The 27928-nt window shown below is 41.2% G+C and overlaps 1 protein-coding gene across 1 annotated transcript in view; it reads right to left on the minus strand.

Moving 5' to 3' along the window:
* LOC121862312 (laminin subunit gamma-1-like) overlaps window positions 1-21176 on the minus strand; it is a 114647-nt gene extending 93471 nt beyond the window's left edge. Inside the window, 1 exon segment of the mRNA XM_042360468.1 lies at window positions 20920-21176. Within this exon segment, the coding sequence (XP_042216402.1) occupies window positions 20920-21126 (207 nt within the window). The 5' untranslated portion in view covers window positions 21127-21176.
* Between the last annotated feature and the right edge of the window lie 6752 nt (window positions 21177-27928).

A 27928-nucleotide genomic window follows, 5' to 3' on the forward strand; every position in this document is an offset into this window, starting at 1 on the left:
AATATCAGAAACTCGGAACCTAATAGTAAAGACACCCATAGAAGATACGGAAGTACAGGATACCAACACGTACAGGATACCAACACGTACAGTATACATTAGCCCATCTGGTACGATGCCCTCTGTAAACTTCCTCACATCTCGTATGACTACGGGAAAGGGTTGCGGAAGAAGGATGTGATTGCTGCTCGACTTATTGTAGGGTACGATTTTGCTTGGGAGATTGGTATCCAAGGTTGGGTACCTCCACCTCCCCCGAGAAACGTGCTTGCGTATTATGCAAGATATCAGACAGCTGTACACTCATCCACTACATCCTGAGATATCCTCACACATAACACTTCCGTGACGCCTGCTGGGCCACCACTCCGCGACCTCCTCGCGGAGGTACGATACTTATCACCTGCATCCTGGCCAGATATTTTACAAATAATATTGACGTTAAGTTGAATTTATATCCTTCCTGCCTTAGGCTTCAGTAAGCTCCTTTATATTATTGAATTTATAAGTACTTCGAGACTCCTGGCACATGTTTCTCGCAACATTGTACAGGGGTACTGTACCTAGTGACAGCACTCGGGCCTATAATATGGAATAAACTGTTAAATTTAAAGTAAATTATATGCCCGTTAAAAAGTAATACAGTTGGGGGAGAAGGTGCCTAGGACTGATGTAAAATAGTGCCAGAGAACATAATTAAAATTTACCAATTTCAAAAGTATAATGGTACAATAAACATCTCAAGCCGTGTTATCAATTATCTTGTTCTCGCCCAGAGCGCCTCGTGGTTTAGTTCAACAAATTTATTGACAAAGCTTGTACTGTAGTACAGTTTGCCTATTCCGAGTAATTCAATCAGGTCTTGACACTGAGGGTGGTATCACTACTGGGCCAGCACAACACAAACTGAACTGAGCGCCTCATAAGGCTATAGCTTGTAACAGAAGCCAGAATTCCTCGAGACTGTGGTGTCAATTGCATTAAAATCACCATAAAGCACTAACTTAGCATATGACTCGGTACCTGACTAAGTGGTGTCAGAGGTGGTTATGCAAGTGTGTCTGGTGGGGGAGTGAGGCGGGTAACTTGCCACACAGCAGATAAAAGAGGCAGCGAGGCGGGGATGAGACCATAGCACAAGACAACCCACAGCTCTTCTACACCGCCTGCAACCTTAACATTAGTGGAGATACTCAACTAACCCCTTGTGTACGGGTTCCCCTCTGAACTGAATAAATTCGTCTGGCGTTCGGAAAAATATAAAAGGGGTGTCCCCGCAGTGAAAGGGTCGCTGTGACAGATCAGTACAACGCCCCAGGCCACATCGTTCATTATTTGGAAGGTGATGAAATAGTTGATATATCTCAATGTGGCAAGTCTCGGGAACAGTCGGCCACGCCTCAGTTAGGATCTGGGATGCGTATGACCTGACTGTGATGAATGAGCTCATTAAACTTGTTTGTCAGGGAGGTGCCATTAGAGGGTAGAAGAGACTGGAGACTGAACCATATGCTGTACGTGGGATTCCAAAGTATTGAATAGGCTTATCTGAGGCAACTTTATCTGTGGCTTTGAGTGTGGAATAACTTTAAATGACGTTAGTAAAGGGAATAACTTTAGTACAAACTCTGTAGGGATAATAAGGTTACGATATGATAGTAATGATGTCTTACATGAAAGAGTACAGATTTTACCATGAAAGAATAATTTCTATAAAGTTATATATATATATATATATATATATATATATATATATACTGACTAATTTGGGTTTCTTTAATTAATTTAATTACTAACGTTTCGCACAATTATTTTCCATCGTCAGAGCCTAGAAAACAGTTTTAAAAAATGCAACGAAACATTCTAAAATTTACATTCAGCAATTTTTTTGGTAGAGCATTATAATTTAAAACCAATAGAAATGACGGGAGACCTACGTACAAAACTAAAATCAGAAAAAAATTAAAACATACAGAGAGTATTACCTTAATTGAGTCGACCTTTAGTGTAAAAACACAACAATTCACAGGAAGCCATATCTCAAATGGGTGGCTTTACTGTATACTGATACAAAGCTTCCATTGTGAGGTGGGTGGGTGTGTGTGTGTGTGTCCCAGAGACCATAACTTTTAAACTACTAATTTACCAGTTTCATGAAATTATCTTTCTTATCTTTCTCGCTACATAAGTTATTATTTGGAGTGTTTTCAGATTTGTTTCATATTCGCCCCACACAGCGCGGGGGCTAGTCCATGATCGGAAGCATCACAACGCCAAACAAGGTAACAGGAGGATTTCACGTTTGCCTTTTTAGATTTAGAGGAGTGCCTGAGGGGTCATTAGTTTTGTTTGCAAGTTACACGTGACTAAGTAAGAAAAAGTGTATACAGGGAGGATTTTCTGTACAGTTCATCTGTTTATGGTAGGTCCTTATTAATGTCAAGTACCTGTTTAACCATTAGCAGTGACCTTCGCCTCTGACGCAGCCTTTTGGATATAGTACACAATACTTTGTTTAGTGAGGAGACATCCTTCTGAAGGCTACATAAAATGCCATTCTCGATACCCTAGTTATTCCCCAAACACAAGTTGGATTATTAAGCTTCAGCTGCGATTGTGGCGGTTATCGAACATAAGACTGTATACAAATATCTGCATATGGGAGTTACACGGACTACCAAGTTTTAAGTCAATCTGATTAACTGCAGCATATTAGTACTTTTCTGGAAGGACGAACTAGGGAAAACTATATGCCTTTCTAGCGAGAACACGAAGCATCCAAGATTTCAGCATTTATAAATGAAAGTGCGAACAAGAGCGAGGGGAGAGAAGCACAGCTGGAGAAGGTAATATGACACCCTGGCTGGCTGGGAAACTAAGAGAAGGTCGCCTCACTCTCAACCCTCGTCCTCACCCACCCACACAACCATCATTACCCACATGGCATTGTGTGTCTCTGAAAATGTCTCACACCCACTGGTAAACTCCCCCCCCCCCCAGGCTACCCAGTTATGTTTATTATAACCCTAACCCCGTTAACATGTCCCTAATATATCACCACATATGCCTCTTATACACAAAAGATCAGCAGCCTCCAGCATCAGGGGTCACTTTACACCTTAGCAACTCCACAACTAATATGCTAAACGCCTGCAGTATATATCCTCTGATCATCTTCCCGATTTTGCCCATACTGAACCCATCGTCCTAATTGGTGACCTGAACACTAGAAACAAGAAACTGGGTGGCTCGCCCATCACTAACACCCACCAATGGTACAAGACTCATCTCATTACTAGACGACCATGAAGCTCATATCATTGGTAATAGTGAACCAACACACATCTGCGTATTCATGAATGCATTGTTAAAACCAATCCCAGACGGCTCCACAGTTATCACAGTTATCTAAACATAATAATAAACCCATCGTAAAATGTAAACCACCTTCAACCATATACTGTACTGTATATTAGGCTCAAAAAACGAAGTCTCTCAATGAACGAAAAAAATATTTGTCAAAATAACCAGAAAGCTGAGTTTGGGTTGAGTTAGATTAGGTTAGGTTGAGTTAGATTAGTTTGGATTAAGTTAGCTTGGGTTAGGTTAGTTTGGGTCGAGTTAAATTAGGTTAGGTTAGTTTGGGTCGACTTAGATTAGGTTAGGTTAGTTTGGGTTGAGTTAGATTAGGTTAGGTTACGTTAGAGGTAGGCCAGGAAAAGGCAAAAACTGGGATGGATGAATAAAATTAAAAACTGGGACCCCAGAGACACAAAACCTGAGAGGATTGGTAAACACGGCCCTAGAACGTTTAGAGTAGAGGACTGTGGTTGTCAACCCTCAGATATGAGGACGGTATTCTGATTGCTTGATTTCCGGGGAGTGGATGGAGTAGGTGAGCACAGGAAGGAGAGGGTGGGTACAGTAAGAGTGGATTGGTACAGGAAAGAATAGGTGGGCGATGGAAGGAGTGGGTGAGCACAGGAAGGAGTGGCTGGGCACACAGTGGCACTTATCATCACTTGTTCATGTCTTCAGGCGTCACCCACACCTACTTTATAACCACCATATGTCTGATGTACAATCTTTCTCAAGTGATAAAACTCCATAAAAGAATAAGTCAACATGAAGGAGATACATACAATACCGGAGTTGGTGGTACGGCGGCGGTAACTCACGTGTTTCTCATACTACGTCATGGGCTCGAGTCCTGCTTGGCCAGGACACACGTTGGAAAGGTGTCATTCAGTGTGACCTTATACCAAACATACAAGTTTCCTCCTGTACTGACTCTGGACAAATAAAGTTCAAAACAAAGTAACAAAGAACAGACCAGCCGCCCGAACGGCTAGGAAGCTGATAAGTGGTGAAATGATATTAATAAATAAAAACAGACCAGAAAGTCGCCGCTATGGCATCATCGCTCTTTCAAGAGTCGGTGTAGGAAATGTGTGGTACGAGTCACCACCATGACCACCCCTGCCTCACACCCACCACCACAACCACCATTGTATTGTACTCGTTTTCTATTTACAGTATTTTTTTTTTTCACTCATTTTACTCTTTAAGGGAGTTGCCTTAAATACCTCGGAAGAAGTAGGTGGATGAGGGCGTCATGCCAAGCAATCTAAGATGTATAGTTTGCGTGTATAAACCGCAGGCAACAGCTGAACCACACCTGCTCTACGCTAGAAACCTCTTGATTTTTCTTAAATTGATTTCGGCGAGTTAACAGGGCGATAGTGTCAGTCTTACATATTCACACGTTAATATTTATGGTAATCTTCATAGTTCAGTGTACAGTACATGAGGGAGTGAGAATTGTGAACTCTTGGAACAGCCTGCCAGTGTGTTGTGACGGCACCAAGTGTGAGCCGTTTCAAGATTGGCCTCTAACAAAACTCAAGACAAAAAACCATATATATTTCAAATAAAGACTTGAAAACACCCGACACAAGAAAGGCACAAGTATACAGTAGATGTACTGCACGTGTCTAAAATCCATCATAATGCACCGGGTGAAACACATACACTGTCAGCATTAATAAACACTCAGCGGACTAACATATGCAAATCCCTGCACCAAACTTGCACAGTTCGACAAGTTTTGCTGAAATTTACTTAAAAAATGAAAACAAGTGCCTACACAACCACACAATTTTAGAGGAATCTGCGTCCTGTTTATTCAGCGACACAGTGATTTTAATAACACTAAATATAGATTTTTGTTTATAGTGTTACTAGCAGTAGACAGCCATACAAACGTTGTTATTGTTGACCTCTGTGACGGTGTAACACAACCCAGGCGACGCCCAGCTCACATTACTGACCCAACCCACACCCTCCCTCCCCTCACCACCCACACTCTGCCTCCCTCCCCTCACCACCCACACTCAGCCTCCCTCCCCACACCCTGCCTCACTCCCCACACCCTGCCTCACTCCCCTCACCCTGCCTCACTCCCCTCACCACCCAGTGTGGCGATATTATGCACTGGGTTAGTTATTGTGGATGACTTTTAGAGCTGTTTGTCTGGATGGCTGCCCCATCTGTCGACACAGGTACTAGACAGCCTACCTTATCCCATAAAAGTGTCTTGAAGGCTTATCTCATATTCCGGCGACCTGACTAGCGGATTCTCACCAGGAAGGTTGTTTATTGCCTGGCCGTAAAGGTCGGGGGTGGTGATGGGCTCCTTGAGGTTTAATAACTTTTTGAGAACCGACTATGATTCTTGTCATTATCAATTGGGAGTCTTGTAGGTGTTGTTGCTCGGATCGTTCTATTGTTTGCCACACTTCTCTGGCCAAGATGGGTAGCTGCTGGTTGATGGGTCTTACTCCCAGGTCTCTGTATTTCAGCTGTGGTTCTGTTATTGGGGAATCTTTCACCTGTGACGAATGTTAGAGGGCTTCGTTCTGGACCACCTGTAGTTAGAGTATTTGGGTGATGCTTACAGTGTGTAGAGGTACTGCTGGGTGGTGCTGTAGAGGTACTGCTGGGTGGTGCTGTAGAGGTACTGCTGGGAGGTCAATATCAGCATAAGTGATTTGACCAGGATTTGTTTCATTTTCTCAGGCACTGCGTTAAAGCGGTATTTCTTTCCTACTGTTTTCACTGTTTCCTGCCTGGTGTGGACATACATGGTGACAGTAGCCTGTTGTGGATATGTTCAGGCCCACAGGGGTGCTTCTGCTCCTACAGTTTAGCTGGGTATTATTTATAGTGGTTGGGTTTTCCTTCTGTACAAGTGCATCACTATAATCAATGTGAATTTGAGGAGAATGATTTGGATTTTCCATTTTTCTCATTGCTATTCACCATTTCTATTTCCCTGTTGGTGTTGTCGACCTGCAGTTCACGTGATTTACCTACATGTGTTGTTATTTGAGTAACATCATCTGCATATAACATCCTCGTTTCCTATTTTGATTGGAAGTGAGATGTTACTATAGGGTAGGGGAGAGGACGCTGCTCTGAGGGACTCTGTTAGTGAGTGGGAAGATCTCTCTATGTTCTGCCCCACTCTCAGTTCAGCATGTCTGCCGTACAGGGGTTGAACAGCAATTTTTCGGTGTTGGAGAGGAGTTCAAGTTGGAGTTTGTTGTTTTAGGCCGCCATGCCATACTTTAGCAAATGACTTGACATCTCGGAGAGCGACAGTAAGTTACATTGGCTACCACTTGCTGCAGCTCTACCTATGTTCTCACATGCCAGGGCTATCGCTGTTGTGACAGACTTGCCTTTACAGAATTCCATATAATCTCTTCCTCCCTCACCACCCACTCCCTTCCTCCCTCCCTCATCACCCACATCCTCCCTCCCTCACCACCCACATCCTCCCTCCCTCACCACCCACATCCTCCCTCCCTCACCACCCACATCCTCCCTCCCTCACCACCCACATCCTCCCCCCCTCCCTCAACTGGAGAGTCATCATGGCAGACTACGGGGTGTAAACAAACACATAATGGATGACTGCAACATTCTCATACCCAAAATGTGTATTCATCGTAAGGCTTTAAATGAGTTTATGAAGAAGAAACAAACAGAGAAACATCAAAATACTGACCGATAGTAAAGTAAACACAATCAGCATTACAACATTGATGACATAAGATAATACATGACATAATGAGCGAAGTTACTCATTACTATTGTGGTAAACATTTCAGTTGTATTTTAAATGAGAATCTCAAAGACTGAAGTGGTGTTTCCTGGAATGGTTGAGGTTGTATCGTCCTACACTACAGGTCGTGGTATTTTATGTTGGTTTGAGGTTTAGATGACATCATGCTGGCTGGCCTCACTCCCTTGTCTGGCGTGTTACCACCACTCTCTCGCACACATGACATCAAGTATAGGGGACCCAGCTGCATCTCTCTTCCTCACCCAGGCCCCCTCCCCCCCACTGTCTCCTAGACATCACCACACCAGATGCTTGTCGACTCTCCTTGTGGACGGATGTACGTACACAAACTGTCACCAACAAACGTGACCCACACCACTCCGGCCCATGAGAAGCAGCAAAATTGTAGGACTTATAGTAGTAAACTTGACCTCTGACCTGATATGACCTTCCCATCAAATACGACCAAAGGCCTGCATGATCGTAAGACAATCACTGTTCAGCTTAGTGAGGAAACCTAAATTGAGAACATTGGTCAAGACATTTAAGACAAAATGAAGCATCCTTGTTCTCCCCGATCTATACAAGCACTAGCAGTACAATCCAATATTCCGGATTGCTGTCATCACTGGGTCGTGATCAAAGGACAGCTGATAACTGGGTTTCTAAAATATTATATCTGTAATTATTGTTAGAATTTATACAATTTTAATGTAGTCAAAATCAAAAGTTAGCGAAAATTCCCAGCCAGCATTATGTTTCTGTTCATAACACAGGAGACGCCCTTTCCACCAACGTATAGAGGCGCTGATATTGAAACAGTTTATTTGGCCAGAAAAATACAGATACAGAGTGGACACTAAGAACAATATTGACATGGCTGAGCCAAGTGAGAGCCTGAACTCTCTCAGTGGTGAGTAACTGTTTTGTAACATTTGTTGTTTTACTCACTGATGCTAATACTATCGCATTACCCCGGAAAATCGCAACTTTGTCCACGAGAACCGATTAGACTGATCTTATACGTCTTAAGTCTTCTTAAGTCTCCAGTACCGAAGGCTGCAGCGAAGCCCAAGTTCGTCTTAAAGATAAATATCCTCTCCCTGGTAACGACAGTATTCTGGGTGTTCTTAAAACACCTGAAGTAACCGAGAGGGTTCTGAATGACACCTCGACTGACTACCTTCTCAAGACACGGTGCCTTACATTCCTTGGAAGTTAGCCCCCCCACACACACAAATATGAAGTCCATTATCACGTATCACTCTTATTATTTACACTACAGTGCGGAATTAAATTTAAGTGCAGCAATACCAAGATATGTGTGAATGTGTGCCTGCAGTATAAACTAGAATGCCGATTACTTTGACCAGCAAGACATACATTTATTAGAATGATGGACTATGACTACTAATTGTGAGAGCCTAACATGTGTTCTAAACTTGCCTCCTTGCCCCCGCCTCGCTGGCTTCCCTATCTAGCTCTTCCCTCGCCGGCCGTGTGGTCAGTTGTGGTTGACCCCGCGGTCTAAATACAGCATCCCCAGGACTGACCTGAGTTCCTCCAACCCCTCTCCCCAACACTGCTCCCTCCCTCCACCATATCTTCCATCACTAAAGACATGGTATTCCGAGTCAGGAAATATACCGGTTTATATAAAGTGACAAAGTAAAATAAGTTGAACAAGAACAGAGGTGAAGCTAGAATGATATTAAGCGCAAAAAGCATCAAAATTATCGAGAAAGTATATGAAGAAAGAAAGAATTACGAGTGTGACAGGTAAGAGTACAGAGAAAGTACAGTACTGAGAACAGGAATACAGTGCAGTAATGCTGTATACTTAAACGAGAAGACACTGAAAACTATATATATATATATATATATATATATATATATATATATATATATATATATATATATATATATATATATATATATATATATATATATATATATATATATATATATATAGGGTGTTTCAGAAATACGTTTCATAATTCTGGGGTGTATTCCCGAGTTCCTGAGACATACATAAGGATAAATGACTCCATGACTTAAGTTGTCAATACCCTTTTGGTTCGGAGTTAATAACACTTGACAGTTGGAGTTGGAATATGATAAAAGTCTACGGAGTATAAATGAAATATCCAGTGCAGGGTGTCTACTGCCCAGACAAAACAAAAATTCCTTGATTTTTCTAGGTTTCCAGGTGTAAATTTGAAAAAAAATCAAGGTGCATTAATTCGGTATTTATTATGACAGAATAACAAAATTAGAGGTTTTCAATAATATGTACAGTATATACTATTGGGAAGTATAATGATAATTATTGCCACTGTCTACCAGACTGTATTTTAACCAGCTATGATCTGGATGATTATCAGGCCTAGTGATGAACATCGGCAAAGACCTTGCCCCCCCTCCATATTTTTCTCCTCTCATTTGCACGATTCACGTGGGTCGACCTGGAAGTTCAAAAAAAAAAAAGCCAGAAATCCGGCAAAAAACGAAAATCCACACTCCTGATCCACCTATATGACTCATGATGTCACTTAATTATACGAACAATTCATCTCTGACAAGACTCATTACAGAATTAGAAGGCAAAACGTGCAATATTAGGTATTTGATCGCTGACATTAAATACAATATGTACACAAACAATTCAGTTAATGGAGTGAACTATTTACTGGAATTTGTTCCTAAAAATTAATTATTTACCTATTATATAGTACATCATTAATTTGTGGTGAGATTGCTGTCAAAATAATATTTTGAAGTTAAACTGAATTCACATAAAATTCCAGGTTTGTTTGTGAAATTCCCTGGCTTTTCCAGGTTTTCCAGACCAGTAGACACCTTGCAGTAAATGTTCAAAGTTTCGGCTCTCTTCCTGAATGCAGGCTTCGGCCCGACGCAAAAGTGAGTGTCGACATTTATCTTATGTACTGTATATCTCAGGAATACAATTCAGACTTATAAAACTAATTTCCAAAGCACCCTTTATACTAGACTGTCTAGTCTGTGTGTATGCGTTGTGTCGACTCTATCGACTCAAAATAGGAACTCCCTAAAAACAGATATATTAAGAGTCGACATGCAGATTAAACAAAGAGGTTGTTTTTGTTTTCATTATACTGACAGTGGGAAGAGTTGGGGGAGGCCAGGTAGACAATTAAGGTGACTCCATCATTATAACTGTACAGTACCTACAAACTATCAGGTGGTCACCAGTCTTCCAAGACGCCCACATCAACCTCTTGAAAACTGAGAAACACTAAGTCTCGCACTGTGTTACACAGTCACTCTGTCACACTGTGTTAGAGTTTTACATTGTCTTACACCTTAGATTGTGCCATGCAGTGTTTTATACCCTGACACATGATCACATATTTCATGTGTCAGGATGTCACAAGGTCTTTCACAGTAGTACATTAGTGCCACCTATTATGTCAGTGCTACACACCGTGTCCTACTCAAAACAGAATTACTTAACCAATTTTAGATCGTTTTTTTATTCCATCTACTGTACGTGTGATTTAAAATGTGGTTTTACCTTATTATGCATACAGAATTAGTGTTGTTTAGTGATATTCATTTACTGAGAATATTTTGAAGTGGTTTTAAGCTGTCGGTCATGTACAAAAATTGTGACTGTCAGAATCATGACTGAGTAGTCGACTAGCGCAGTATTGATAATTTACATGATTTATGGAAAATAATTTTGGGATTCCGAGTATTATTTGCCAGTATATTTCTGTACTTATATAATTTACATTTGATACTATTGTGATTCTCAGTTAATATTCTCGTGAGCTGATCAGTTAGTGCACCTGAAATTATATATTCGATTGTCGTCGAGCACTGGATCACCGATGTGGTCAGCTGCATAAATTCCATGGTTAAATATGAATAACACTCCTCACTGTTGTTACTGGTGAGGGCTTTTATATTATCCGTAGCATCATCCAAGTATAACTACTCCCAGCCACCCAACGTCAGTCAGGAAAAATCCTGACCTACCGGGCACAAGCAACTGGTGGTCGGGCCCCAGTCCCAAGTGCCATCCTGCCCGACACCCCACGTGTCCCTCCCTTCAACGCTGTAGGAGAGAAACTCCATACATGTTGGCCATGGTCAACCACTTACTGGTATCATTGTATCACATCCACCTTAAAGACACTGACACCAGTAGTCAAACATTCATTGTGCAGCTACGTCAGGAGTACCCTGACCAAAAAAGATTGGACCAACTCCTCTAGCGAGCTTGTGAGTGTGGCTAACATCAGCCCCGTGCTTGTTACAAGCCCATGTCCGGTTTCTCCGATATACAACTATGTTGTATGTTCTTCACCAGGTCGCCTATCGTTGTCCCTGACGTTGTCGACGTCCTCGTAGATGATGATGTCTCTCATTGACTGGCTTTACCGAGTTCTTGAGTTTTATTATTAGGCCCTCTGGTTACTCCGCTTCGTGAATGCCTCGGTTGTCCACTCGACTTTTACGTATTCATGGTTGCAAATCCTTAAGAGCGCGAAGAAGAACCCAATTATCGCAAATGATATCATCCAGCCACTGTGGGTAGACAGGTGAGAAGTATTGGACACAGAGAGAAGCAATGGCTAATACAATTTGTGTGGAGTTCACAGAGAAACGTTCATATAAAGTTTCAAAACAAACTAATGACTACTGGCAGACTGAACAATTATTTATCAATGAGAAATCTAACATATAGTTTATCTGCATGTTGAAGCAGTTGACCTTGTGCTGTCTGCACAGAAAGCTAGATTAGATACATCATTTATGACATTGTTGTGTTTCACTGGCAGCTTATTGAATCTTTCAGTTGGAAAAATTTAAGAACTGCAAACTCTCCAGTCATTCTATCCTCAAGATTTAAATGAGACTCAAGTTCAAATACTGTACTGTGTTTACTGCCATGCACTGAACTCAACATCTGTTAACATTTTGTTTTCATTCTCTTTATACCAATATGACTGGGACTGGAATGAAGGAACTAGTGTACAGTATATCCAAATGTTACAATGATGTATCAGTTGGGGCTGACTTTTCCAGTTTCTTCTTATTCATGTCAATTTTCTGCTTTGAAATTTGGAAAGAAGTTTTTGTGCAGTACAATGATATAAACCAAACCCGTTATGGTGGGACTTGATAACATTATCATAAAATTGCTAATTAGTTCTGGAATCGTGGTTCACGTCGATAGAGAACATGTTATATTAACATAATATCCTAAAAAGGTTTCGAGATTCATAATTTTTGTGGCGTGAGAAAACATTTTCATCTTTAAATTGTATTTCTGCAAGTATAAAATAAATTTTGTCAGCGCGTTTAAAAGTAAATTATAGCAGTCTCTCCATAAGTGAGAAGGCATACCAATATGCCTTGTGTCTACATCTTTTATTGTAAACTAACAAATTATTTCTCACAAGGTGAGAAAAATTAGATTGACAATTTTTTGTATTAGTTTATTTAGTGAGTGTGAGTTCATGTTTAGTTTATAAGAATCAATGATTGTGTTGTACTAGGCATTTACAACGGCACACATTACTTGTATATCATATAAAAATATACTTGTACAATACTGGCATTCAAGCATCTTTTTTATCACTATTAGCAAAAACATGATACTGTATTGCTATTGACCGAGTGTAAACAAATGAGGATATTGACAGCACGTGTAGACTATACAAAGTCCTAAGCAAATACAATTTCATGATTTGAATGTACAAAGAAAAAGGTCGCGTTACAATTACCGTGCCTTGTGTTCTGAAATCCATGAAGAATTTTAGTAAAGTTCCCCGTTCAGATTCGAACCTGGAAGCTTCGCTGTGATTTAACCAAATTCTTCGTCATGGGTTTCGGAACATAACGCTAGGCGGGAGTAACACGACTTTTTTCTTTGACTGTACGCACTGCCATTATAACTCGATTCATTAGATGGATTGCCATTGATAACAGGCGACTATGTCACAGCCTTAAACTGTCACACAATGCCTCACTGATCTCATACTGTCTCACATATACTGTAGTATCCTACACTGTCTCACGAAATGTGGCCAACAGGCAGTTTCGGATGAGGTGAATGGCACGGGCGTGGTATGGCATAAGCGGCGTAGCGCATTGGAATACTGTAACACCTACAAAGACTTGAAATCGAAATAAGACCTAAAACAAGATTAGCTGTAGTTAATATAATCTATAACGATATTAATTTGAGCGAGAGTTATGACCGTCTGTAGCCTCTCATAGAGAATAACAAGGAGGCAGGAGTGAGGTAGTTACCAGCCAGGATATTAAGACAACCACACCGGGCGTCTTACAGGATATTAAAGCGGTTAAACACCAGCTGCAAGTGTCAGCTGGTGCACCACACACTCCCTCACTCACGGTGTGTTGTGGTGTATGTGTTGTTCTATTACACACTCCCTCACTCATAGTGTGTTATGATGTGGAAGGAAGTGACTGGTTTATTGAGATTTTTACGTATAGATTAAGTGAAGGAGAAGGAAAGAAGGGAAGAGATGGCAACCAAACCCCGCCCAGTGGGAGATTGTAACAATGTAACCACAGGCACAGTTGGGGGATGGTGTGAGGCAGGCAGATGAGAAAGAGAATGAAGAGAGGAGAAACACCAATAACTAAAGATACATCCGGCCCGCCAAGTGATTCAATCCGGCCCACAACTGTATCTAAGCAATCTCTGAAAATTTATGTATTTTCCAATCCCAGAAATAAATAATTTTGGTTATGACCTTAATATCACCGACATGACCTGACACAAGCCTTAGTTCAGGGTAAAGTGGGAGGCCATAATCCAACAAGTTCAACAGGTCACAGTAACTTAATAATTATTTGGTGAATAAATATGAAATAAGTACCTTCTCAGATGCCTTTTTAAAACAATATTAGTTTAGTTTTATTTAGCCTATTTCATCTAACAAGTATACATCTGCGCTTGTTCTTTACATGGAGTGAGTTTCTCGCATAACACGAAAATGCATACATTTCATACATATTTGCACAATGACTTGTTCTTAACCTAATCTTTGATATACTGGATATCAATTATAGTATGTGCCGGGTATCGTTTATTTCCTGTACGTAAAATGGAAGACATGAACCAAAGTTATTACATATTTACAATTTTACATGGACAACAGTGTTTTTTTTGGCTAGCAAGGTTTATTTAACCCTTTCACCGCGTGTCACGCACTTGTCATTTTATTCTGGCTCCCGCCAGACGATTTTATTCAGCTTAGGGTAACCTCCCGCTGTGAACGGGTTAAGATGATCTGGCTCACCAGCCACGTCAACATACCACTGTGCTCTGGTAGGTCTACATGACAACGTCAACATTGCGCTTTATGCTAACCCCATCCTTCCAATCATCTGCCATGAACATGCCATCACCACTTAGAGAAGAAAACTAAGATATAAGTATACATACGATGTCTTACACATCAACGACTAACAAGCGTGCAGACCAAGCCAGTAAAACGAGAAGGTAAAATGAAAGGGTAAACAAATTCGCAAAAATTGGAAAATTCAAACTATCCTCTAATATAAATGAAAAAAAAAATCTTCAAATCAACAGCGTTCACGTCGATTAAAATTGTAGAGACATCACCATGGAAATGGGAAAAGTGATCCTTCAGACATTTTATACAAGTGTTCAAAGTCATGATGATTCATACCATAGCCGAAGTCATTCCACATAACATCCTGAGTGAATGCTGCACTGTGAAAAATGTCCTCTTCTCTCAGCTGGTGAAGTGTAGCTAATGTAGAACGTGTCACATCTACTGTATGGTACAAAGACTTAAATTTCTGATGCTGTCATCTATCTGTCCAATTTATACATAAACAGCCTTAGGTCATTCCATTTGATACTATAACGTGTCATTCCACTTTATACGATTGCGAACGTCACTTCACTTTATATGATAGCGTAAAGTCATTCCACTGTATAATAGTGTAAGTCATCCCACTACATACCATAAAGTAATTCCACTCTACACCATAGCTCAAGTCATGTCACTATACAATTGCGTTAGTCATTCCATTCTATACCATTGCGTTAGTCATTTCACACTATACCATTGCGTTGGTCATTCCACACTACCACTGCGTTGGTCATTCCACACTATACCACTGCGTTAGTCATTCCACTCTATACCACTGCGTTAGTCATTCCACTCTATACCACTGCGATACTTATACCACTCTATACCACTGCGTTAGTCATTCCACTCTATACCATTGCGTTAGTCATTCCACTCTATACCATTGCGTTAGTCATTCCACTCTATACCATTGCGTTAGTCATTCCACTCTATACCATTGCGTTAGTCATTCCACTCTATATCATTGCGTTAGTCATTCCACTATACCATTGCGTTAGTCATTTCACTTTATACCATTGCATTAGTCATTCCACTATACCATAGCATAAGTCATTCCACCAATATACCATAGCATAAGTCATTTCACCACTATACCATAGCATAAGTCATTCCACCACTATGCCATAGCATAAGACATCCCACCACTCTATACCATAGCATGTCATTCCACCACTATACTATAGCATGTCATTCCACCACTCTATACTATAGCATAAGTCATTCCACCACTCTAAACCATAGCATAAGTCATTCCACCACTCTAAACCATAGCATAAGTCATTCTACTCTGCCTTCTTCTGTGTTTCCATACTTATACAATGTGTCTCACTTTAAAAAGCTGGTTTTCCGGCATCTTCGTGGTGTAGATTAACACAGTATAACTTTTTTTTTCTATTTTCAATTTCTTTGTTCTTTTTTTTTCCACCCCCAGGCCCCGTTGTGGGTCGTTTGACCTGTCCCCGGGTGGGCTAATTCCCATAAAAAAAAAACATAGCGTTCCCCCACACACTCATCATTCTGTCACTTTATGTAACTTGCTGACAAAACCTATGACCCTTCAGGCTTCCACGCCCTTAATGCACGAATCATAAAGGCAAGCATGAACTTAGCATGCTTCCCAGTTGGGCGCGGTAAATGCTTCTCGCTTCACCTTGCACAAGATGTAAGGGGGTGCCCAATAAACTAACCCCCCCCCCCCCGGGGCAATCTGTAATCTGCAGCGTAACCATTCCACTATGCCATAACATAAGTCATTCCCCTTGTAATACACATTAGCAGAAGTCGTTCTATGGTAAAAAGATCAATTCAGTTCCGTGCTCTTACATTCTTCGTGTATTATTTCACAACTAGTGACGAAGCAAGGAAAAAGACGAGCGTTTGAAAACATTTTATAAAACAGACCACAAGAACCAACCAATCCCAAACCTACCTGTAAACTAAGGTAGTTTAAGTCTAGGTGGCTTTTATTGTTTGCTTCATAACGGTTATCAAAAGTGCGTTAAGTGTAGTGGTGGTACAGAATGGAATAATCTACCTCTTGGTGACCAGACTAATATTGAAAGATTAAATTTAAAACTTATTTCTTTCAGTGTTTTAGAAGAAAATTTGTATATATTTTTTTTAGGTAATTGTGCAATTATTCATTTATTAATATTATTATTATTATTATTATTATTTACCAGGTCAGTTTTCCCCTTTCCATCTTTTCCCATGATGATGATGATGATACTATATCTTTATTTTGGGGGGAGTATATTACAACGGAAATTAGTCAACTACTTTCTCCCTAAATTTTATTTTATTGTACACCCACTAAAAAAATTATTCGGCACCCGTGTCATAATGTATCACGCCGTAAGGGTGCCGAATAATTTTCAGTGGGTGTACAGTAATGATTTTCGTATAAAATTAATTTCAGTATTAAGTATACTGATGGCGGCCGGTAATATCAGCTAAACGCAAAAACCCTAACACCACGTTTTGAGGTACAGTATACGAAAGACACAGCACTACTGTACATTCATGTAGTATGTATGGTATACTTTAAATTTAGCTCTGTATACCAATTTCTTGACACGATTTTACAGGATAAGCACAGGTATATTTGTTTTAAATCATAAAATACGGTCAATTTGTAGTTTTGACCAACCACAGCTCTCGAGTTGAGCAATGTGTTTTTCCGATGGTTTAGACAATTTTAACACTTTCTTCTATGACGTTTCCCTCACAAATGACAAATAAATTGGGAGATCCAGGGGAGCGGAGCCCCCCAGTTAGGAGGTTACGTTTGGTAATTTTAGATAATTTGCGAGGGAAACGTCATAGAAGAAAAGTATCTTAAAGTTGTCTAAACCATCAGAAAAAACACATTGCTCAACTCCACTAGTTGACAAGGGTTCGGTAACATGGATCAAATACGCTGCAAATTATTAATTTGGGGGGAGCTGATTTCAAATATGGCAATGAAAAATGTTAGTCACGTAACATTTTTACGGTATATGTGTATATGTAGTGTATGAATATAAGATGCTTAATTGTGTTGGTAGGGATATATTAAATGCATGGTCAGCAATACTGAACAGGAGAATGGAGAGAATACAACGCCGATGCTGTGTTTATTCACCAAATTGAGTATCCAAATGCACCTTCGGCAATAAGTCCCGTTCCTCGCAGAGAAGGCCTCCCTATACCTACATCACTGGCTAATTTGGAAGAGCTCTCAACCTCGGATGAGGAAATTGAGGAAGAAATCCCAGAACCATCCCATGATCCTCCTTTCATTGACCAGACTTCCAATGAACCACATCTTGTAGAACAAAGTGAACTTCATGATCTTGTACAGCAGGGGGAAATTTTAGCATCAAGACTGCAAGAATGGAACTTGCTAGCGAAACAGACAAGAAATTCTGTTATTAAGAAAATAAATATTACATTATCTTCATTCTACAGTATGCAGGATTCCTTCTGTGTGTGTACTTATGTAGATGGACTGATGTCAAGAGTTGGGAGAAAAACATGACCCAAAGGAATGGCGGCTTTTCATAGATTCCTCCAAGTTTACTTTGAAAGCAGTATTGTTACATAATGGGTACCAGAAACCCTCAGTTCCAGTAGCGCATTCTGTAGGTTTGAAGGAAACGTTTGATAGTATGGAGAAAATACTGACCACTATTAAATACAAGGAGATGGCAGGTGTGCGGCGATTTGAAGGTTATAAGCCCTTCTATTCGGCCTTCAAGGAGGGTTCACGAAATGTTGTTTTCTATGTTTATGGGACAGCAGAGCAACAGAAAAACACTACAACACAAAGGACTGGCCAAAGAGAGAAGACATTCTTCCAGGAAGAAGCAACGTTGACTATACTCCCTTAGTAAACCCAAACGATGTACTTCTACCTCCTTTACACACCAAGCTAGGACTAAAGAAGAAATTTGTGAAGGCTATTGACAAACAAGGTGATGGGTTCGAGTACTTGAGGGGAAAATTCCCACAGCTCAGTGATGCTAAAGTCAAAGAGGGTATTTTTGTTGGCCCACAGATAAGAAAGTTACTTCGTGATGACGACTTTGAAAACAAACTAAGAAAATAAGCTAGCTCTATGGAAATCATTCACATCTGTAGTAAAGGGTTTTTGGGGTAAACAAGAAGGAAGAAAACGATTGCCAACTTGTAGAGGAACTCTTAAGAAACTACAAAAAATTAGGATGCAGGATGTCCCTGAAAGTCCACCTCCTACACTTGCACTTGGACCTTTTCCTGAGAATCTGGGGACGGTTAGAGATGAACAGGGAGAGCGATTTCATCAGGACATTAGACGAATGGAGGAAAGGTACCAGGGTAGATGGGATCCTGCCATGACGGGGGACTATTGCTGGTTTTTACAATCGGAGGACAATACAACGCGTAAAAGGACGAAATAAAATAACAAATGCCCAAACAGTGGCCAATTTAATACTTATTGTGTCTTCTCATGATTGTTTTCATTCTCTATTGAATTTTAGTGTGATGACGTTGAAAATGGTAGCGGGAATATCAGGAAAAATTTTATTTTTGTTTTTGTATTTGTAATTTGTAATTTATTTATAGCAAATAAACTGTACATACCAGAGGATTTTTATTGCCCGATTTGAAATTAGCACCTTAAAAATACCAAAAGAAAGCTGCTCTGAACCATGTTACCGATTTTTTTTTAAACTTTGTTCAAGAAGCCGTTAAAAACACATCAAACTTAAACCTAACAACACTTGGGTCATCATCATCTGTTGCTGTGTGCCACCACCACCACAAATACACTTCAACTTTTATAAGATATACTCAGTGGCGTAGCTAGAGTGTGTGCCGCCCGGGGCGGCCCTTGAATTTGCCCCCGTGCCCCCACAAAAATACATATTGCACAGTGACTCACTCTTATATATATATATATATATATATATATATATATATATATATATATATATATATATATATATATATATATATACATTAAATAGTTTGTGTACCATTATAATATTACTGTACTTTCACATACTCAAATATAGTATGCTTTAAATACACACCAAACATACTTAAACTTTATAAGTTAATCCTCGTCGTGTCTGACCTAACACCTGACCCACACCACATGAGCTCACTGGCGTACTTGTTTGAAGTTGTTTCCTTAATCCTCAACAGGTTACAGGTTGTGTGTGTGGCGGGGGTCGCATAGCAAGGGTGTAGCTCATGACGTGGCCGTGATGATGTGGGTCAGGTGTTAGGTCAGACACGAGAAGGATTAACTTGCCGCCGATACAAAGGGATGGATTAACGTCTCCAGTAGCTGCAGATATGGGTGATGAGCAGACCCAAAAGTGCCGCCCCCCAAAAGTGCCGCCCGGGGCGGACCGCCCCCGCCCCCCCCTAGCTACGCTAGTGGATATACTCGCACATTACTTTTCAGAAGGATGCCAAGAAATAAATGAGATGGAGATAAACTTTCACAACGGATCTATACCATCAAGTGCATCTCACAACTACTTCCAGTATATATCGACCAAAACTTAAGGAAACACGTCTAACGTTACTCATACAAGCTTAACCCAATTCTGTGATATATCATCGGTATCGTCATAACATCAACAATCTATACTAAAACTTTAACATATGTTCGACAGTTGCTTACATCTGGAACACTAAACCTTAATATCACAACCAGGGTCCCCCCAACGTAACGCGTCCAGGCGTCGCCCCCCAGCGTAACGCGCTCAAGCGTCGCCCCCCAACGTAACGCGCTCAGGCGTCGCCCCCCAGCGTAACGCGCCCAGGCGTTGCCCCCCAGCGTAACGCACGCAGGCGTCGCCCCCCAGCGTAACGCACGCAGGCGTCGCCCCAGCGTAACGCACGCAGGCGTCGCCCCCAGCGTAACGCACCCAGGCGTTGCCCCCAGCGTAACGCACTCAGGCGTCGCCCCCAGCGTAACGCACTCAGGCCTCACCCCCAGCATAACGCACTCAGGCCTTACCCCAGCAAAACGCACTCAGGCCTCACCCCAGCATAACGCACTCAGGCCTCACCCCAGCAAAACGCACTCAGGCCTCACCCCAGCAAAACGAACTCAGGCCTCACCCCAGCATAACGCACTCAGGTGTAAGCCCAGCATAACGCACACTTCTCCAACTATAACCATTCACCCACACCAATACTAAACGATGCCGCCACACACCAAGCTAAGATTTGGGTTTAGTGGGGAATATGGAGCTGTCATGAGTACAAACGTGACTCACCCGTGCGCTTGTTGTGTAGTGTTGTACCACAACAAAGTGGGCCTCACCTCGCACTCACCACTATAAAATATACATTCAAAAATGTTAACCAGCCTTCACCTACCTGTGCATTGCCTCTGTCATCGTAGCAGCGGGAACTCCGTCCTCTAACTTCTGGTTCTATCGGTTCAACAACATCTAGTTGTCCGTGTTGGATCTCATTGAATGGAAATTGATACAACTGTCCAAGACAGCTACACACAGAGCACAACAGCACTGTAAGTTCTAGCAAGAAGCTAGGAGAAGTCCTGTTCACACGCGGGCGAGTCATGATCCTCACTACTTGCTGGGCATGACAACACTGAGGTGGGGCAGGGGCTCGGGAGGCCAGGGCTGACCACTGTGCACTGTACTCCACTCTCAACCTTACGGTCACGCACCGCTGCCGGGCGTATGTTGAATGACGTCTGACGCGAATTATCTTTCGATCTTATATTACCTTGCAAAACTAAATGTTTCAGATAATTAAAGATTCTTTCTTGTGTTGAATAATAGACTGAAATCATTGTCACAGGATAATTTGTAGTTACTGTCGTTATTTAGCCGAAACGACTCTTCAACTTTCATTGTGAGTTACCCTTTCCCCTTAAGTTTAAGATCTTGTCGTCCTGCTCTCGAGACATTCCGGGATGGAGTATTCTGTCTGGTGCTGCAGAAAATGTCAATTGACGAAATTTATTTGAATGAAACTTTTCATTTATTGGACATAGTACTTTACCGCCGGGTGTTCAGTATCAGGGGGGTTAATGGTCACCAAGGCCCAAGGGACACACTCCTTCACTGAGCTGATGCCCGCCATCCTCTCAACACTAATAGTGCGAGGTTCTCCTCCATTACTAATATTGACATGGGCACTGGCTTTCCGGCGTACCTTAACCTTGCTTCCAGTATTTATGAGAACACACCTTAGACTTCCTGACATCACTCGCCACAACTTGGTAAATACACGTATCATCTTCATTGTCACCTTTTTTATCATACTTATTGGGTTAATATAAATATTTAAAAGTGAAAAGTAATCCAATGCTGTAAACCAAAGTTTATTCATAAAGCATCACTATCCATACAGCAGTACTAACCATACAACCACCGCCTCTACTTTTTTTTTTATTGGGCACCCCCCTACATCCTTATGTAAGGTGAAGCGCAGAAGCGTTTACAGTGCCCAACAGGGAAGCATGCTAAGTTCATGCTTGCCTTTATGTCTCATGAGTTAAGGGCGTAGAAGCCTGAAGAGACAAGGGCATAGAAGCCAAAGAGTCAATGGTTTATGTCATCAAGTTATTGAAAGCTCCAACAACTCCCTGAATACGAATTCGCAACTTTCGGTTTACACCACATACCTACTTTACTGCTAGGTGAAAAGGGACTAATGGGGGCTAGGAAGTAAGTCCAAACAACCTCCACTGGCCCGGGAATCGAACCCGTGACATCTCGCTCGTGAAGGCAAGAGTGGTACCACTCTACCACCAGCACGCCACCCCCCCCACCCATCGCTCTACTAAGCAACCACCTCCTTCACCTTACAACCACTACCTCCCTCACCTCAAAACCACCACCTTCAACCTAGAATATGAATCCTACTGAATGTCTCTTTTTTTTCCCGCATGCCGGTAATGAGAAGCTTTATGTTGCTACAGTTGTCTTGCTCCACCAAGTTGTCGTCAACCATTAGTGATAATATCATCGTCCAGGTTGTACTGACAAAAGCTCACCTTTATTTGTTTTTTACATCAGTTTCTTCATTAAACTAATCATTCCGACACCGATTCACATGTCTCAAAAAGATTCGCCAAATCCTGGTATTGGGATTTTACTGCATGTTATTATATAACCTTTATAGTTTACATTTGTTTTCTTTGTGCTCAACACAAACGGTGTTGAGCAGCTTTACACGATCACAGTCCACCTTTCATATCAGTGCTGAGTGCACCAAGGTTTAGTTCCTTTAATCTGTCGTTCAGTTTCCTTCCATTACTGCCAAAACTGTACAGATTCGTGTAGACAACACCAGTCTCCATAACTACCACCCCTCCTCAGCCTCGCTACCTGCACAAAGTTAAAGCATAATTCTCAACTTTGAATTCACAGTCTTCACATACTGGTAACATCTACCAATTCTGAAAAATGTACCAGTAACCATCTGTCAATTGCAAGACAAATTTAACACTTATTCTGCTTAGGGAGCCCTCCAGGAGCCAAGAGTTTAGGCTACTAGTTTACTTCGTCTTCATAAATATTTTAGTGCCTCGTTCTTCACAGATCACAACAATATCCTATCACTAACCATACTAGACCGGTGGCCAGATACCGAAAAGGCCCCCCCCCCCCGTCTATTTAACTGCTGCTATGATTTTTGGTTTGTTGGTACCTATATCTTCCAAAAACCATCTGATATACACGCGATATCTGGTTGCGGGTACCCGATAATGGGAAGCAAAGATGGCCACCAAGCGTCGTCCGTGAAATTTAGGAACAATTTAACTTTTGATCCATTTGGCCTACAAACATCTTTAAGGGATTAATTTTCACTAATTAGGGGATGAGAAATTCGCTGGTGACATTACTTTTGCATTTTGCTGCCATCATCATGCCCAGAAATCCAAAATGGTCGCCGGAAAGTCTAAAACTAGCAAATTTTTTACCAAATCATTTACCTTTTTTTGTCTTTCAGTAAGATGTGAAAATGGCGGACGAGAAGCCAATGAAACTCAAAAAGAACTTAAGAAGAATACACTTGACTGCATCATATGCTTACACCAACATCGAAGGAGAAGATCAATCCCAATAGCCAAGAAATCTTTAGATCAATAATAAAAACTGCAAGAATCTGTCAACTAAGTGGAAAAACTGACCCTGAAATGTGCAATGAACTGTGTGAAGCTCTTCCAGATGCCATTGTCCATCACCAACATGGTTATCACCGAAAATTTTATATTTGATTCACGACTACTTATAGAATTACAAAACGTTAGCATGATGAAGTAGAGGTGGATGGTGAAGTCCAAAGTCCATGGAAAAGGCGGAAATGTAATCCTGTCTCCCCAACTACAACTCTTCTGCCCCAAGATCAACGCTTTATATGCTCAAAAAGGGTCAAGAAACATAATCAGATATATGATCCATTGATGAAGCTGACATCTAGAAGTCGAGAATCTGATATAAAGGAGAAAGCTCAAATAACACACGACCATAAAATCCTGTGTCTGCTTGACCTGGATCTCGTAGCAAAGGAAGCAAAATATCACAAATCTTGCGATGAAGCATACTTACCCCGAAGAGAGGCTCCACATCTACACAAACTGGTGTGGAGGCTCATGCCAAAGAAGCATTAGTTGCTTATGAAGCTGCAATCCAGCATATATGTGAGCATGTCGAGAAGCAGATCATCCAAGGATATAGTGTCGAACGAATCACAATGTTACGAGAGATATCTTCGGTACCTGCAAAATCACCATTCACAGTTTTACAATCCAAATTACAAAACATGTAAATTCGAGGCAAAGTTATTCAACCATTTTTGTCGCTCTATTGAATTCTGGTAACCAAACTACCGCAGTGAATTGGTGTATTCGTCCAACATTGCACAAGGTAAGGCAGTAGAGGCTGCATTCGAAGCTGCTGCCTCAAACTCAAGGATCCTTGAAGAACCAGCACTCATTTTGAGGAGAGAAGTGCTAGACCATGCAAAGTCATTTGAGCTGCCTTGGCCACCACCTCCTGGTCACACCTTACGTGACCAAACTTCTCCGCCCCAACATTTGTTGCACTTTATGCAGTCCCTTCTGTCTGAAGAGAAACAGTTGTCAGACCAGAAGCAGAGAGTGGCAACCTCACTATCACATGACACAATGTATGCAATCACTAATGGACACTGGATGACCTGCAAGCATAGTATGCTTGATGTGTCTCTGTGGCATCTGACAGGGCAAGCAGATGTTATCACTCTTCTCAACCGGTTTGGGCACTGTGTCTCCTATACAAAAGTGCTGGAAATAATGTCTGCTGTTTATCTAAGTGTGATAGAGCATAGTGGTCCTCTTCCCCCAAGCATAGTAACACTCAACAATTTGTTGGTCTATTTGTTTTAACAATTTCGACCTCACTGAAGAGACACCATCTGGACGAGACACTACACATAGTACACATGGGTTGATATTGCAGGAGAAGCTTGCCATAGAAGGCACGGAGGAGCACTTGTTGCTTATCCATAACTGCAGTCTCCACTAAATCATGGCTGGGTCATTGAGCGAGGCTCACTCCGGTTCCAGTGGACCCACAGTGAGATCATACCAACAGATCTGACGGAACTGATGGTCACCAACCCTTCTGCTGCAGATGACAATGATGAAGAGCCTCCAACATGCAATTTTGAAGACGCTTATTGTGAGATGGACTATTAACATTCCTATTTACCCGACTTTATCGATGGAGTTTGTCTTGTTACTCAACTCTGTTTTGAATATGTGGTATTTATGGACATTTTAGCAACAATAGTAGGACTTCTAGCCTTTAATTAACCCTGAGTGAGTCTTATATTAGCCTTTTAGGTGCAAATTGGCTATCATTCATTTCTGTTCTCAGGTATTTGCAATGAAATATGATTAATATCGCAAGCAATGCATGAATGGTGAAATGACTGTGACGGGAGGTGAAACAACATGGATGTTTGAGTTGTATTTTTTTTAGCCTTCTTTATTACTAATTAGGGTGTTTGGGCACGAAGATGCCAACAAAATGCAAAAGTAATGTCACCAGTTAATTTCCCATTCCCAAATTAGTGGAAATCAGCCCCATAAAGATGTTCGTAGGCCAATTGGACCAAAAGTTACATTTTTCATAAATTTCACGGACGACGCTTGGTGGCCATCTTTGCTTCCCATTATCGGGTATCTGCAACCAGATATCGCGTGTATATCAGATGGTTTTTGGAAGATATAGGTACCAACCAAAAATAATAGCAGTTAAATAGACGGGGAGGGGGGGGAGGTTCTGGTAGGCCTTGAACTATACTCACTCTCCTTTGGAGCCAATACAACATTGAACTTGGCTTTATTTTCCATTCTTGTTTCTATTATCTGAAATATTTAGTCCTTGAATAATATATTAAATAAAATTACACATTTACTTGGATTGGTTTCTCTTGAAATTGGTAAGAGCATCTTATTCCTCTTTAATTTTCACTGGCCAAAAAAAATCCCCCCCTTTTCCTCGTTACTCTAACAGTCAGTGTTCTGGTGTGGTTCAGTTTATCTCGCGCTTGTTTGAACTCAGATTGAACTCCGCTTCCTTTTTTTTTTAATTTCACCTCCTATCAGCTTACTAGCCGTTCGGGCGGCTGCTCTATCCAGTGTTTGCCATCTATACACGTATACGTCCTACATTTGAACGTCTCTCACCCGCTCATCTTTTATTCTTAGTATCTAGCGACAGTGGAGCTACCCTCCTGCATGTCTTCTAGTTATAATTAACAGCTCTACAACATACCCAGATATTCCTGCTATAAAAAAAATACTATTACAGTATTCTTTCTTATAAAACACAAGTATTGGATTCAGTATCGATTATAAATCTGTAGGTATCGCTGGTGTCATGTGCTACTTCCCCTACTATTATGTTAAGCAATACACACACACACACTAGCCTACGTTCACATGCCGTGTGGAGGTACACATGTACTGGGAGATAGAGGAGCCTCCCCTTCCTCAGCTCAGGTCACCCTGCCCTCGTCCCGCTCGCCTTCCACAATCTCTCCTTCCCTTCGTGTCCGTGTTGCCCTAAAGACAAATTTCTTCCGGTCTGTCACACATCTGGTTAACTTTGGGAGATATATTTTGGTTAGATTCTTAAAAATCATATATAACTGGGATAAAACAGAATAAGCGGCTCATCTTTCCTGACTCGTGTGACGAATTCATGTACAGTACTTCGTGTTCAGTCAAAATCAATAGTTCGCATCAGTATTCACACAATGGATAACATACCAGTACCTAAGACAATGTATAACTCAGGGATGGAAAATTAATTAAGAGAGATAGCAATTACAGACGATATCATCAAAAAGAAAGTAACCAGTTTGAAAGAATTCAAAGCTCCAGGAGTGAACGGAGCACAGACTAAGGTGATAAATGAGGTGGCAAACGGGATTTGCACCCCAAAGAAATCCTTGGGACCGGAAATTAGCCAACGTCATCTCAGTATGCAAAGAGGGTAGGAAAAGTGCAGCAGAAAAACCTTGTTTGTGATCTCCAAAAATGACATAGATGAAAATATATCAAGCCACACTGCCAAGTTTGTGGACAACCCTAATATATTTGGGAAAGTAGCAAGTCAAGACGATGTCACAGCAATGCAGAATGACAAAGGCAAGCATGAACTTAGCATGCTTCCCTGTTGGGCGCTGTAAACGCTTCTGCGCTTCACCTTACACAAGGATGTAGGGGGGTGCCCAATAAAAAAAAATGCAGAATGACCTGAATGAACTGTTCAAATGGTCTCGAGACTGGCAAATGCTCTTTAACATTACGAAATGCGTGATCCTACACGTAGAACATAACAACATTAATCACAACTATTATATTACTAAGATTTTCCTGGATACTATCGATAAGGAGATTTTGACGTTGTGGGGGCAGCAGTGAGGAAAGCAAATCGAGATTTGGGAATTATAAAGAGGATCTTTGACTGCAAAGATGTGAAAATGCCCTTTCAACTGTACAAATCTCAAGTGCACCCTGTCTGGATTACTGTATATACGCATGGAAACCCTCCCTCCAGAAAGATCTAACACCACCCCCCCCCCTCCAAAAAAAAAGGTGCAACACAGAGCGACTAAGATGATTCCGGAACTGTGTCATCTCGATAATTCAAGTAGACTGAGGGACTTAGGACTAACAACCCTTCAGACAAGGTACAATAAGGCAGATCTCATTGAAACATTCAAAATCCTGAAAGGGATGGAAAACGTAAGCCCGGGACACTTCTTTGTGATGTACAGTAGGTAGCAGGTAGCTACCAAGCAGGGAGGTATTGGAAGCATAATGTATTGTCTAATGGTAGACCCTGCTGCCATA

This window comes from Homarus americanus, unplaced genomic scaffold, assembly GCF_018991925.1.
Source record: "Homarus americanus isolate GMGI-L3 unplaced genomic scaffold, GMGI_Hamer_2.0 scaffold31037, whole genome shotgun sequence".
NCBI classification, from domain to species: domain Eukaryota; kingdom Metazoa; phylum Arthropoda; class Malacostraca; order Decapoda; family Nephropidae; genus Homarus; species Homarus americanus.